General features: G+C 52.8%; 1 protein-coding gene across 3 annotated transcripts in view; it reads left to right on the forward strand.

Moving 5' to 3' along the window:
• Window positions 1-12,314, forward strand: part of MYH10 (myosin heavy chain 10) — a 139,598-nt gene that overhangs the window by 111,740 nt on the left and 15,544 nt on the right. For all 3 annotated transcript variants that reach the window (XM_028128303.2, XM_008153468.3, XM_054709468.1), the window contains 7 exons: window positions 520-691; window positions 1,836-2,048; window positions 5,515-5,659; window positions 6,846-7,052; window positions 9,645-9,749; window positions 10,866-11,018; window positions 12,020-12,268. In XM_028128303.2, the coding sequence (XP_027984104.2) occupies window positions 520-691; window positions 1,836-2,048; window positions 5,515-5,659; window positions 6,846-7,052; window positions 9,645-9,749; window positions 10,866-11,018; window positions 12,020-12,268 (1,244 nt within the window). The remainder of the gene's footprint in view (window positions 1-519; window positions 692-1,835; window positions 2,049-5,514; window positions 5,660-6,845; window positions 7,053-9,644; window positions 9,750-10,865; window positions 11,019-12,019; window positions 12,269-12,314) is intronic.

Raw genomic sequence — 12,314 nt, forward strand, 5'->3', positions numbered from 1 at the left:
GACAGGTTCTGTTGTTGTGAGAAGGCATCTGAGTGGAACAGATCGATGGCGTTGATTAAGGAAGCATTGCCAAATCCAAGAGGGGAGGGCAGAAAAGCTGCAGAACCCTCTGCCCTCTCTCCCTCACGCGTGGCAACGGCTGTCTTGGTTCAACCAGGGATTCCCCATGAAAGGGTGGGTGACAGGCAGTTGCACACACTGCCAGCCTCGGCTGGGCCCTCTGCAAACCTGGGCACAGCGGAGGGCGCACCATGAGGAGCTTTCTGATCGCTTCGCTCTAACAGCGAAAGGACGTCCTTAGAACCCACCCAGCTTCTTCCTTAAAATACCCTCCTCCCACCAGTGACCTGCCTTCAGTTTGATTTAATGGGTTTTGAATGACTCATTGGTACAGTGTTATCAAGGCAAGGACACGCTTTTAAGTAAAACGGCTTCTTTTCGACTTTAATCGTTTTGCATTTGGAGTTTCTCATTTGGTGTGTCCCTCAGTGTGCTGAAGATCTGTGTCTTGCCTTAAAGAACGCTTAAAGAAGGAAGAGAAAACCCGTCAGGAGCTGGAAAAGGCCAAGAGGAAACTGGACGGCGAGACGACTGACCTGCAGGACCAGATCGCTGAGCTGCAGGCCCAGATCGACGAGCTCAAGGTGCAGCTGGCCAAGAAGGAGGAGGAGCTGCAGGGCGCGCTGGCCAGGTCCGCCCCCAGAGCCTGTGGGGATGTGGGGGGGCTTTATTTCCATGTCCAGGTGCAGACCCAAACCCTGGGAGGGAACATGTCATTTCTGTGTTGTTGGGTGTGGCATCCGAACCTGAAAACCCAGGAGCACTTAATTTATGTCAGGGCAGCAAGAAAACCTCCTCACCCATTCTCAGAATTCACACTGAAACTCACTAGTCTCCTCAGGAAATCCTTGGAAATTCACAGCAGAAAAAATGACTGTGTCACAGCAAATGTTTGGTTTCCATCCACGTCAGCATGTTCGAGAAGTTTAGAGAAATCACTTTTCAGAAATGATACCCACCCCATACACTGGGAGCATAATTTGCTATTCAGTTCTAGACCATTGGAAACCATATGTAGTAAATACATTTATATCTAATACTTTCATTTCTTTATAAAGAATAACTATTTGGCTGCATGGTCATAGGACTTAGAGTTTATAATCAAAATCTGTAACATATTTTTCTGTCCTCTATCACTGTTACTCTTACTTTGGCCAGATTTCTGCCTTTTCATTTACAGAGGTGAGAGCTAGATTCTAAAATTAAAGTTCTCACCGTTCACTGTCACATCTGTCAGCTTCCCCTCCCTCATCACAAACATCCCAACTACGCCCAGTCAGGCATCTGCCACCACCCAGCCACACACCACAAGAAGACAAAATGGGAGAGAGAGCGTAAGGTAGAGGCCTGGAGGTGGCGTGTCTCTGCTGTGTGTTCTAAGAACTTCTTTGAATTTGACGATTCTCTGTAGGATGGTACCAGTTTGATAGACTAGACTGCTGCCTTGAGCCATGTTCTAATTATAACATTTTATAGGGAATTTTTTTATGTTCTAATCATTAAAGTGATTGTCTTATCTCTTAATGGAGATATTTAGCCCTTTGCAAAGGGGGCTGGGTTCGATTCTGATTCTAGCTTTGCCAACCAGCTTTCGGGCCTTCGGGTCATTGCCCGTGTACTTCTGCCTGCCGAGCAGGCCCTGTGCAGCGCGCCGGCCTCGTGCCACGGCAGAGGCTGTGTAACCGGGTCTCCTTGTGGAGAGGTGCTGGGCGGTTCACGGGAACAGCCCATCCTCGCCCCGGCTGAGTGCGGCCCGGGCCTGGCTGTTCTAACAGGGGCGACGATGAAACGCTCCACAAGAACAACGCCCTTAAAGTCGTGCGAGAGCTGCAAGCCCAAATTGCCGAACTTCAAGAAGACTTTGAATCTGAGAAGGCTTCACGGAACAAGGCAGAGAAGCAGAAAAGGGACCTGAGTGAGGAGCTGGAGGCTCTGAAAACCGAGCTGGAGGACACGCTGGACACCACCGCCGCTCAGCAGGAACTTCGGTGAGTGAGGGGCCAGCGCCCCGCTGGGTTCCGCATGAGAGCCGGCTGGCCCTCTTTAGGAGATGGTGTGCGTGGGTGTTTTTTTTTTAATGTATTTTATTGATTTTTTACAGAGAGGAAGGGAGAGGGATAGAGAGCTAGAAACATGGATGAGAGAGAAACATCGATCAGCTGCCTCCTGCACACCCCCCACTGGGAATGTGCCCGCAACCAAGGCACATGCCCTTGACCGGAATCGAACCTGGGACCCTTCAGTCCGCAGGCCGACGCTCTGTCCACTGAGCCAAACGGTCAGGGCTGGTGTGCGTTCTTTATGTTGTATTTTAAGTGTCCTCTCTCCGTCCTGGAAGTAATGGCAGGTAGAACAGTAACAAAATAACAGTGGTTAGAAGCAAGCCAGCCACATGGGTAGGTGGATGGACCGACAGACTGAGGTGCACAGGGAGCCGTGATCAGAAAGCCAGTCAGTGCTGGGTATCTAAGGGAAGACAGACAGACACACCCACAGCGGCTGGAAGGAGACTGACTTAGACCACGTGGGAGAGAGGACCGGAGGCACTGGCCGGGACAGACCCAGAGGAGGAGATACACGGGTGGCGCCATCTGCTGGCAGCGCCACTGGTAAGCGAATAGATGGGAGGGAGGTTCGTGTTCAGGACAAGGAACGGAAGGTGAGGACAGGCACTCAGGGCAGAGGCAGAGGCGGGGCTGTCACAGATGAGCCAGCCGCCAGGTGCAGGCAGAAGGAAGTGACAAGCACAGGCGAGGGAGCACAGCTGGAGACATTGCACACGGCCTCCGCGTGTCAGCCCACAGAGCCACGGAGAGCGGTAGCCACGAGTGGTGAGCTAGGCAGCCCGTGGAATTCTCACATAAGCCGAGATGTCGTCTCCCAGATTGCTGTTTTGGCCCCTTCCTGACCATCGGCTTCCCCTCAATATTCAAGCTGCCAGGTGGCAGCTTGGATTGTGCGCGAGTGCATGTGCGAGCGTGCACACACACATGCCTGCCAGCTGTCCCAGGGTGGAGTAGGCCATCATGCTGAGGAGGCTATGCGCAAAACAAGGACAAGGGATCGTTGGTGAAGTCGGCTGGTCAGAGAGGTGGGAGGACCTGAGGATGTGCTGGGGGGAGCCAGTGGTGCCCTTCCCTGGAAGATGGAGCCTACAACGTGCTCACCTGGGTGCCGGGACCCGGAGAGAACCACATCCCCGAGTCTGCAGAGCAGGCTTCCTGGGCAGGGACACAGGTCAGGCTGCAGGCGACAGGAGAGGGTTCAGTGGTGGAGAAGTGGGAGTGAGCCTAGGAACACGTCAGGGACCTACCACGGATCCCTAAGACGGCAGCGAACGGAGGCTGTGCCCCCAAAGAGGGCCCTGTCTCAGTTGGAGCCCATCTGAGGCTGGAAGCTTCCCGCCCACCTCAGCGCGTAACCCTGTTGTAGGAGCTTTAAGTCCTGGCCTTCTCTAAAATGTCTGCTTTCTTTAAATTTGGAAACCACGGAACTAGACTCTGTTGAACTATTTCTTCTCAGCTAGTCTTTTGAGCACAATAGAAAAAGGCGTTCTGATCATTTCTTCCATTCAACTCTTAAAAAATATTTTTTAAGACAGTACAATTAATGCATGCATGTTAATTAAAACCATGGCTGTCCTCAACTATAGATTCTGCTGTGAAGGATTACCGTGGCCTGCAGCTCAGATGTGCTAGTGTTGGTGTGTCCTTCGCTCTGGCTAAGGACCCCCACGCCCTGCCTCCCCAGCTGTGTATCACATGATTGGCATAAAAGGAACGGGTTCATCAAGTCAGACCCCGCACTGGGCTCCATCTTCATTGGCATTTTAGCTCTTTAGACTTGGGATGAAGACCGGCGGGGACAGGCCAGACCAATGCATATTCACCGCCAGGCACCGTGGCTGCGCGAGGCTGGACCACAAGGAGTCTGCGGATTCCGTTTGTCTGGCTTCCTGCCACCCCAGAGCTGGCAGCTGCCCGGGCCCCTTCTCTCTTGGCACAGCTGACCTCCGCCCTCTAGATCCCACCACTGCACCAGTAAAGACAGGACAGTGTGCAAGTCACTGTTCTAAGTGGCTCCTGGTTTAGTGTGGAGAGTGAAATGGTTTTAATATAGAGCAAGGTTGCTGAGCTGTGCTTCAGGATGATTGTAAGTTACAGCTGTTTAAATTCTTGGTGTTACCATGGCACTTAGCTTAGTGGTTTCCATCGTTGACAAGCCATATGCTTAAAGACGGTGTTCAGATCGACCCACTTAAAGAGTGACTTGGGCCCTAGTCGGCCCAGGGGACAGAGCATCGGCCCGCGGACTGAAGGGTCCTGGATTCGCTTCTGGTCAAGGGCACGTACCTTGGTTGCAGGCTCGATTCCCGGTCCTGGTCAGGGCATGTGTGGGAGGTCACCAACTGATGTTTCTCTCTCACATCAATGTTTCTCTCTCTGTCTCTCCCCCTCCCTCCCATTTTCTCTAAAAAAGTCAATGGAAAAATATCGTCAGGTGAGGATTAACAAAACAAGAAAAGAGTGACTTGGGGTGAAGGCTTTTCTAGTTAGTGAAATAACATTGGTTTTTCAAGTTACCCAAATGTAACAAATTATAAAAAAGTCAGCAAGCCAAGTAAAAGCATTTGACACTAAAGTGATCTTCAGACGGTAAGTGCAGGTTGGATAAAGCCTCCGGGCACCTCAGGGCATTCCAGGTCTGTGGTCTGGGACCTGCTGTGACTCATCTCAGCTTCTCCGCCTGCCTCCTGACTTCCTGTCCCGCCTCCGCGTGGCCACTGCGGGGCAGCCCGGGGGGACGTTAGTGCCTGCAGCTGTTCCCACGCCTGTCAGAGAGGCTCCTGCTGCTTTCAGGTGCAGCGTCCAGACTGATTTGACCTCCAACCGCCTGAGCTTTCGAAAGCCTCTTGGGACGCCCCCTTTCCGGTCTCACTGCAGTGTGGCTGGCGCTGCAGCAGGCGGCCTGGCCCTGTGTTTGGAGCCCTCAGGGATGCCCACTGGGTCTCCAGCGTAGGTCAGCTGTGGAGGGGAAGCAGGCTGCTTCCGGAAGGTTCCCCGCACCACAGTGAGGGGCGCACCAGCCTATTGGAAAATAGCGCCACGAGTAATTACCAAAGTGATTGTTGTAGCATTTTTTTTAAAGCATCACTTTTTTTTACCATTTTCTTGATTTTTTAAAAATATGTTTGTATTGATTTCAGAGAGGAAGGGAGAGGGAGAGAGAAAGAAACATCAATGATGAGAGTCATTGATTAGCTGCCTCCTGCACACCCCCTACTGGGCATCAAGCCCACAACCTGGGCATGTGCCCCAACCGAGAATCGAACCATTAACTCCTGGTTCGTGGGTTGGTGCTCAACCACTGAGCCACACAGGACATAACAAATTAATTTTTAATTTAATTAGTCGGCTAATTCTGAGCTGCTTTCTCTAAAATACGTTTCTCTAGTACAAAACGTGAGCAGGAAGTGGCAGAGCTGAAGAAGGCTCTTGAGGAGGAAACTAAGAACCACGAAGCTCAGATCCAGGACATGAGGCAGAGACACGCGTCGGCCCTGGAGGAGCTGTCGGAGCAGCTGGAGCAGGCCAAGCGGGTGAGGGAGCCCTGCCCCTGGAGAGCCGGGCCAGCCAGACCCCCTCCTCCCCACCCTCGCCCCCGGAGTGTCCATTCCCAGCCCCTGCAGGGCGCTGTGGCGGCTGCTTTCTAAGGGCACCCTGCTTTCCTCCAAAGAGCAGTGGGCCCAGCGCCATCTCCAAGCACATTTCCTCCCAGGGCCGCCTCACTCCCCGTCCTCCTACGTCTCGGCTCAAGCCCCTGGGCAGTTGAGGTCCTCCTCCCACTCAGGTGCTGCCAGCGGGTCACCATCTGTCCCCCCACCCCCACGCCCCCGCCTCTGGCCTCAAGCCGCCGCACACATTGCTGCCCCTAGTTCCATTGTTCCCTCTTGGTTCCATCCTGGTGAAACTGATTTCATTTTCCCTCTGACTCAGCCACCCTGGGCAGCGTTTCCCAGGCCTCATCATCCTTTCCTCCGCGCTCTGTGCCTTTGCCCCGACTTCCCAGCGTTCTCGCCTCTCGCCCACACACCACCTTCCAGTTTACACAGCGACAACAGGAGCAGTTACTGACATTCACGTTAGCTTGTATCCGTCGCTGCCAAGTGCTGTCACGGTGTGCGTCAGTCACGTGCACTGCCTTCTCGAACCTTCATTACAACCCTGTAGGTTAGTCTCTGTCGTTCTCATTCAAAGACGAGGAAACGGAGGCCCAGTCTTGTTAGAAAGTTAAGCCAGGATCACACAGCTAGTAAGTGGGAAGGCAGATGGAGCCAGGCAGGAAGGCCACAGAGCCCCATGTCACCCCCAACTAGATGGCTTTGAAAGCCTATCCCATGTGCCCTGTCGTCCCTGGACACCCAGCCTACTGTGACCACCTTGCACCATACACACCGCTCACTCGTTTGTCAACCACCTGAGACTCACAGAGCTCGCTGCAAACAAGGACATGAATGAACTGTTACTCTTTGGGCAGGTGTCGCCCCCAGCCTGCACTGACAAGGATAAACTACACAGTGCAGTGAGCCCCTAAATGTCTGCACCCACTACCCCAAGCAGTGTGCACACGTGTGTTCCTTCTACAGCAATCTTCACACCGCACAGCACATGTTTTCATTCATTCATTCAGTGCTGATTCAGGCTCACCCTGTCAGGCACAATCCGACTACAAGCAAGCGGTGCCTCCCGGCGTGTAATAAAGGTGCTGTTTCCCTCCCCGCTTAGTTCAAAGCAAACCTGGAGAAGAACAAGCAGGGCCTGGAGACAGACAACAAGGAGCTGGCGTGTGAGGTGAAGGTGCTGCAGCAGGTCAAGGCCGAGTCTGAGCACAAGAGGAAGAAACTGGATGCCCAGGTCCAGGAGCTCCACGCCAAGGTGTCCGAGGGGGACCGGCTCCGCGTGGAACTGGCCGAGAAAGCTAATAAACTGCAGGTGAGCCCAGGCGACCACCCGCCCCCGCCCCACCGTGGCTCAGCTCACCCTGCACCCCCGCGGCCCTGACAGACACAGCTGATGGGCTGTTCGGTGCCTGGCGTCGCCTCGCACCTACACGTCCCAGCTTGCGGCCCTGCTGTGCGTTTCTGTGGTTGAGTTAAACTGTACTTAGGAACGAGACAACACGAATTGTCCCGAGCCTAGTGAATTCTCAGTGAACCATAGACACTGCGGATTCCTCATAAGAGGTAACTAAGTATTCTTTCACTGGTTTTAAGGACACCTTCAACCTCTCCATCAGTCTAGTCCAGTGGTCGGCAAACTCGTTAGTCAACAGAGCCAAATATCAACAGTACAACGATTGACATTTCTTTTGAGAGCCAACTTTTTTAAACTTAAACTTCTTCTAACGCCACTTCTTCAAAATAGACTCGCCCAGGCCGTGGTATTTTGTGGAAGAGCCACACTCAAGGGGCCAAAGAGCCGCATGTGGCTCACGAGCCGCAGTTTGCCAACCACGGGTCTAGTCAATAAGAGAGCAGGAACAATGGGCAAAAAAAATTGTACCTGGTCTTGGGGAAGGTTTGTGAAACTGGAGTTTTTTACACTGTGGTTGAGTGTAAGTTAACACAGCCTTCTCTAGAGGACAGTGTGGCAGGTTTGGTGCCACGAGCCTTGAGAATATGAATACCTGCCCAGTGAATTCACGGCTAGCGGTTTGTCCTGGGGAAATAATTAAGGATGTGCACGCAGATCCCAGTCAGAATGTCCACTACAGAAGTGTGCATAGGAGAATGTAACTGGAAACAACTTTAATGTGCAAACAGTAAAAACAGTTCAGTAGTGTCTGTTGGTGCAAAGGATGTGATTATGTGCTGCACTGCAATCAGCGTGTGGCGTGGAGACCCGGGGTCCGGCGTGCGGTCCAACAGCGGAGACTGACCACGGCGAAAGGGCACGGGAGAGGAAAGGGACAGGTCCCTGCGAGGCCCTGGGAGAGCAGCGCGGGCGCGGGCTGGCCCCTCGGCTGCGGGCGCCCACAGCGGGTGTTGCAGGGGATCCCAGAGGGGCGCCCGGGGGGTGATTGGGGCAGGGCACGGGCGCCCTCTGCCTGGCACAGACCAAAATGCAGATCCAGAGGAAAGCAGGTGTTGGGCATAAACCAGTGTTCACACGAATGTGTGAAGTGGGAGGCCCCGGCCCACCTCTCGACTCTGATCACTGCTCCTGCCCCTGGTTGAGGCTCAGCCAGCCGTTTGTCAGGAGAACGCAGGAGCCTCCCAAATCTAAGTTCCCTGACGCCAGCCAAGGGCCGCCCTCGCCAGCGCCTTTCTGGAGCGGAGTCGTGTGTGATGCTCAGGTGCTCACGGATCCACGGCTCTCCTCAAAGAGAAGTCAGAAACCGCGTGTGTGGTGGGGAGGCGCGGCGAGGGGCGCTCCCGGCACCAGTGCTGCGCCAGCACGCGTCAGGCTCCTGTCCGCGCCCTCCGGTCATCGCTCCCATCACCTGGGCGGGTCCGGGCCCTGAGCAACGTGAGGCTCAGGGGAGCGAGCTGCCTGCCTCGGTGGCCTCCCTCGCGGGTCACGGGCGGGCGGTGTGCCGACCAGAGCCCTTCCCCACACTGTTGCCAAGACTGATGGCGTGTGGCTCTGAAGGACGTGCTAAGATGAGCAAAAGTGGAAATGTCATTCGCTTGAGAACTTGTCCCTCTGCTCATCTGACTGGAGGACCAGCTAGAACACAGGCGCCCTGCTGTCCCTTCCAAACCCCTCTTCCTCCTCTTACACCTCAGACCTGGGAAAGGTCTTACACCGGGGGGCTTAGAATGGGGGCGGGGGGGAGAGCTAGCATTAATTGAGGGTGAAAAACATTTTTTTTAACCACATTATTCATAAAATTTGACCATAAGAGGTAACTAAGTATTCATGATAAATATATAATACCAGTTTTTTAAATGTATTAAGGTATGGTTCCATACAGTATTATATTTGTTTCTACATAATACCTTATGATGTTATGGCCACACTAAGTCTGGTAGCATCTGTCACTGCAGTTTTCACAACCTTATTGACTAGATTCACTGAGTGAATACCAGATGTTTTAAAGCTTAAAGAGAACTGCTAGAATCTAAACTTTGAATCTCTATGATAAAACTTCCAAGTTCTGTAAGAATAGTAATTATACCGACCCCACCCCCACCCCCCACACATGGTTACTGCTTCTCAGTGTGAGAGGATGGAGTAGCTGCCTGCTGCCCTCGGGGCCTCCTCACAGGCCGCAGCCTGGGCGGCCTGGTGTGACTGCCTGTTCAGTATAAACCAGGCAGTAGAGAGCCCCCTGTGAGTGCCCTGCAGTTCCAGGCCCCCGGTCCTCTCCGTGGGTAGAGACGACGTCCTTGTCTGTGGCGGCTGGGACAGTGCCTGCCCACGTGGGCTCTGTTGGGAGGTGACAGGCTCTCGGTGAGGAGTCCTCCTTAATCGAGTTTGGCGGTCCTCCCCCAATGCTGCTTTTATGCTCGAGTGAGAGGGGTGGTTCTGGGCCCTTGATCTGCTCACTGGCAGGTCAGATGTAACTGCTCCTCCTTGCAGAATGAACTGGACAACGTCTCCTCTCTCCTGGAAGAAGCGGAGAAGAAGGGCATTAAATTTTCTAAGGATGCAGCCAGTCTTGAGTCTCAGCTGCAGGATACACAGGTATGCTAGGGGGAGTGAGGGGCCTTTAATAACGCTACCATTTCCAGAATCGATACGTGAATTGCCTTCCGGGTTTCTGGAGCCCCTTGCACTGTACAGCTGTGACATTCGGGCGGTCCCTGAAGCTCAGGCTCAGTGCGGAGCCCTGGTTCTGTCTCACAGGCACGTGGGCCAGGGGCGGCGCTGCCTGGGGCGTGGCTCACCCCGCGTGGTCCTATTGCACACACGTGTGTCGCTGGCCATTTCAGTAAGGTGGTTTTGTTCTAGTTGAAATTTCAATACGCTGACCTAGGAGAAATAGTCCATTTTGTAAAAGGGTAGCTTGAAGTTTGCTTATCGTACTTTTATAAGACTTGTGTTAAATTACTGTTGAGATGGAAGTTAGGTTAATGACTATGATAATATGAAAATAATGTAGCAACTTTCTTGGAGTTTTACATCTTATTTTTGAAAAATGTTGACTTTATATGGTGCATATTCGCCAGGTTCTGGGCTAGGTGCTGGGGATACAGGTTAAAGATCTCGGACAAACGGGTGGAATCAGTAGGGAGCGGGGCAGGGTCACTGTACTTGGGGCCTACGCTGTGCTGAGGCCCCTCCTGGCTGGTGAAGGAGACAGGACCAGCGCACAAAGCTGTCTGTGCTTCTGACCGTTGTCAGTGTGAGCGTAATGGGAAAGACACGTGTGCATTACATTTTAGAAAAAATACTCTGGCAGGAAGTATAAAGGAGAAGCAGTTGAAGGGTTGCCCAGTACGGGAGGTAATCCTCGTGAGAACTGCCAGTGCCTGGGCGGGGTGTGGACAGGAAGGGGGTCTAGGAGTGAGGCGGTGCCGGAAGGGGAGGAGTCCTGGCCACGTGCAGGTTCCTGGCCGAACTGGGCGCCAGGTGGACAGAGGATGCTGCCATTCCTCCTGAATGGGTTTGAAGCAGTATTTGTGTTAAGAGCTTTTATAACGTGATCACGTATGTTTTTAAATCTTATCTGTTTGTTAATATCACTGGGTATTTCTCATACACTGAGGCTCTCTGTTCTTTATGACATGCATTTCTCGTGAGGTATTTTGTGAAGGTGGTTAAGGTAACTTAAGTATTGACCTTTTATAAAATAAACAGGAGCTTCTTCAAGAAGAAACACGCCAGAAGCTGAACCTGAGCAGCCGGATCCGGCAGCTGGAGGAGGAGAAGAACAGCCTGCAGGAGCAGCAGGAGGAGGAGGAGGAGGCCAGGAAGAACCTGGAGAAACAAGTGCTGGCCCTGCAGTCCCAGGTGTGTCCTCGGGACGCGGAGGCGCCTGCAAGTGTGGGTTAGCAGCTCGTGTCCCCGCCGTGCTGGGCTGCTTCCGCTTACTGTGGGACCGTTAATCAGGTGGCACTAAATAAAGCCCATTAAGTGGTTTTTCTTTGACCCAGCCAAATGCTGATGCTATGCTGGCTCTGATATTGGAAGCATTTGAATTAAAAACACAGGCCCTGGCCAGTGTGGCTCAGTTGTTTGGGCATCGTCCATGCCCCAATGGGTTGCTGCTTCGATTCCTGGTCAGGGCACGCCCAGGTTGCAGGAGTGACCCCCCAGTGGGGGGCGTGCAGGAGGCAGCCAATGGATATTCCGCTACCACATCGATGTTTCTCCCCACCCCCACTTCCTCCCTCTCTGAAAATCAAAAAATATCCTATCTAATAAAGAGGGAATATGCTAATTGACCATTACACCATCACAAAGATGGCAGCACCCACAGCCAATAAGGAGGGAACATGCTAATTGACTGTCACGCCCTCAAAGATGGTGGCACCCATAGCCAAAAGATGGCACCCAGTCCCCTCAGCCCTGCTAGGGCGGCAGGCACCTGGCATGGCTGGGCCCGCCCCCAGGCAGTGGTAGCAGCAGAGTTGCGATGGGGGCGTTGCCTTCCCCTGACCACCGGGTCGCCTCCCACCCCTGAGGGCTCCCAGACTGTGAGAGGGGGCAGGTCAGCTGAGGGACCCCCTCTCCAGTGCATGAATTTTTATGCACTGGGCCTCTAGTTTAAAAATAAAATAAAGACACAGGACTGTGTCAACTATGTAAGGTTTTAATCCAATCATCATTTTCTAGATTATTAGCTAAGAAATTAAGTTACAGTCTGAGATTACTTTGCTCACAAATCAAATAGCATTGATTTATTATTTCTTCCCACAAAATAGTGAAAACAAGTTTTTTCTTTTTTCCTCAAATGTGAAAATCAATTGACTTCTTTAATATTGATCTTTTTTTCTTGACCTAAAACCTAGTTGACTGATACAAAGAAGAAAGTAGATGATGACTTGGGGACAATTGAAAGTTTGGAAGAAGCCAAAAAGAAGCTTCTGAAAGACGTGGAGGCGCTGAGCCAGCGCCTGGAGGAAAAGGCCTTGGCCTACGACAAGCTGGAGAAGACCAAGAACCGCCTGCAGCAGGAGCTGGACGACCTGATGGTGGACCTGGACCACCAGCGCCAGATCGTCTCCAACTTGGAGAAGAAGCAGAAGAAGTTTGACCAGGTGGGCTCTTGCTCTGCGTCCCTGTCTCCCCGGCTCCAGGGCCAGT

This window comes from Eptesicus fuscus, chromosome 20, assembly GCF_027574615.1.
Source record: "Eptesicus fuscus isolate TK198812 chromosome 20, DD_ASM_mEF_20220401, whole genome shotgun sequence".
In the NCBI taxonomy this organism is placed as follows: Eukaryota; Metazoa; Chordata; class Mammalia; order Chiroptera; family Vespertilionidae; genus Eptesicus; species Eptesicus fuscus.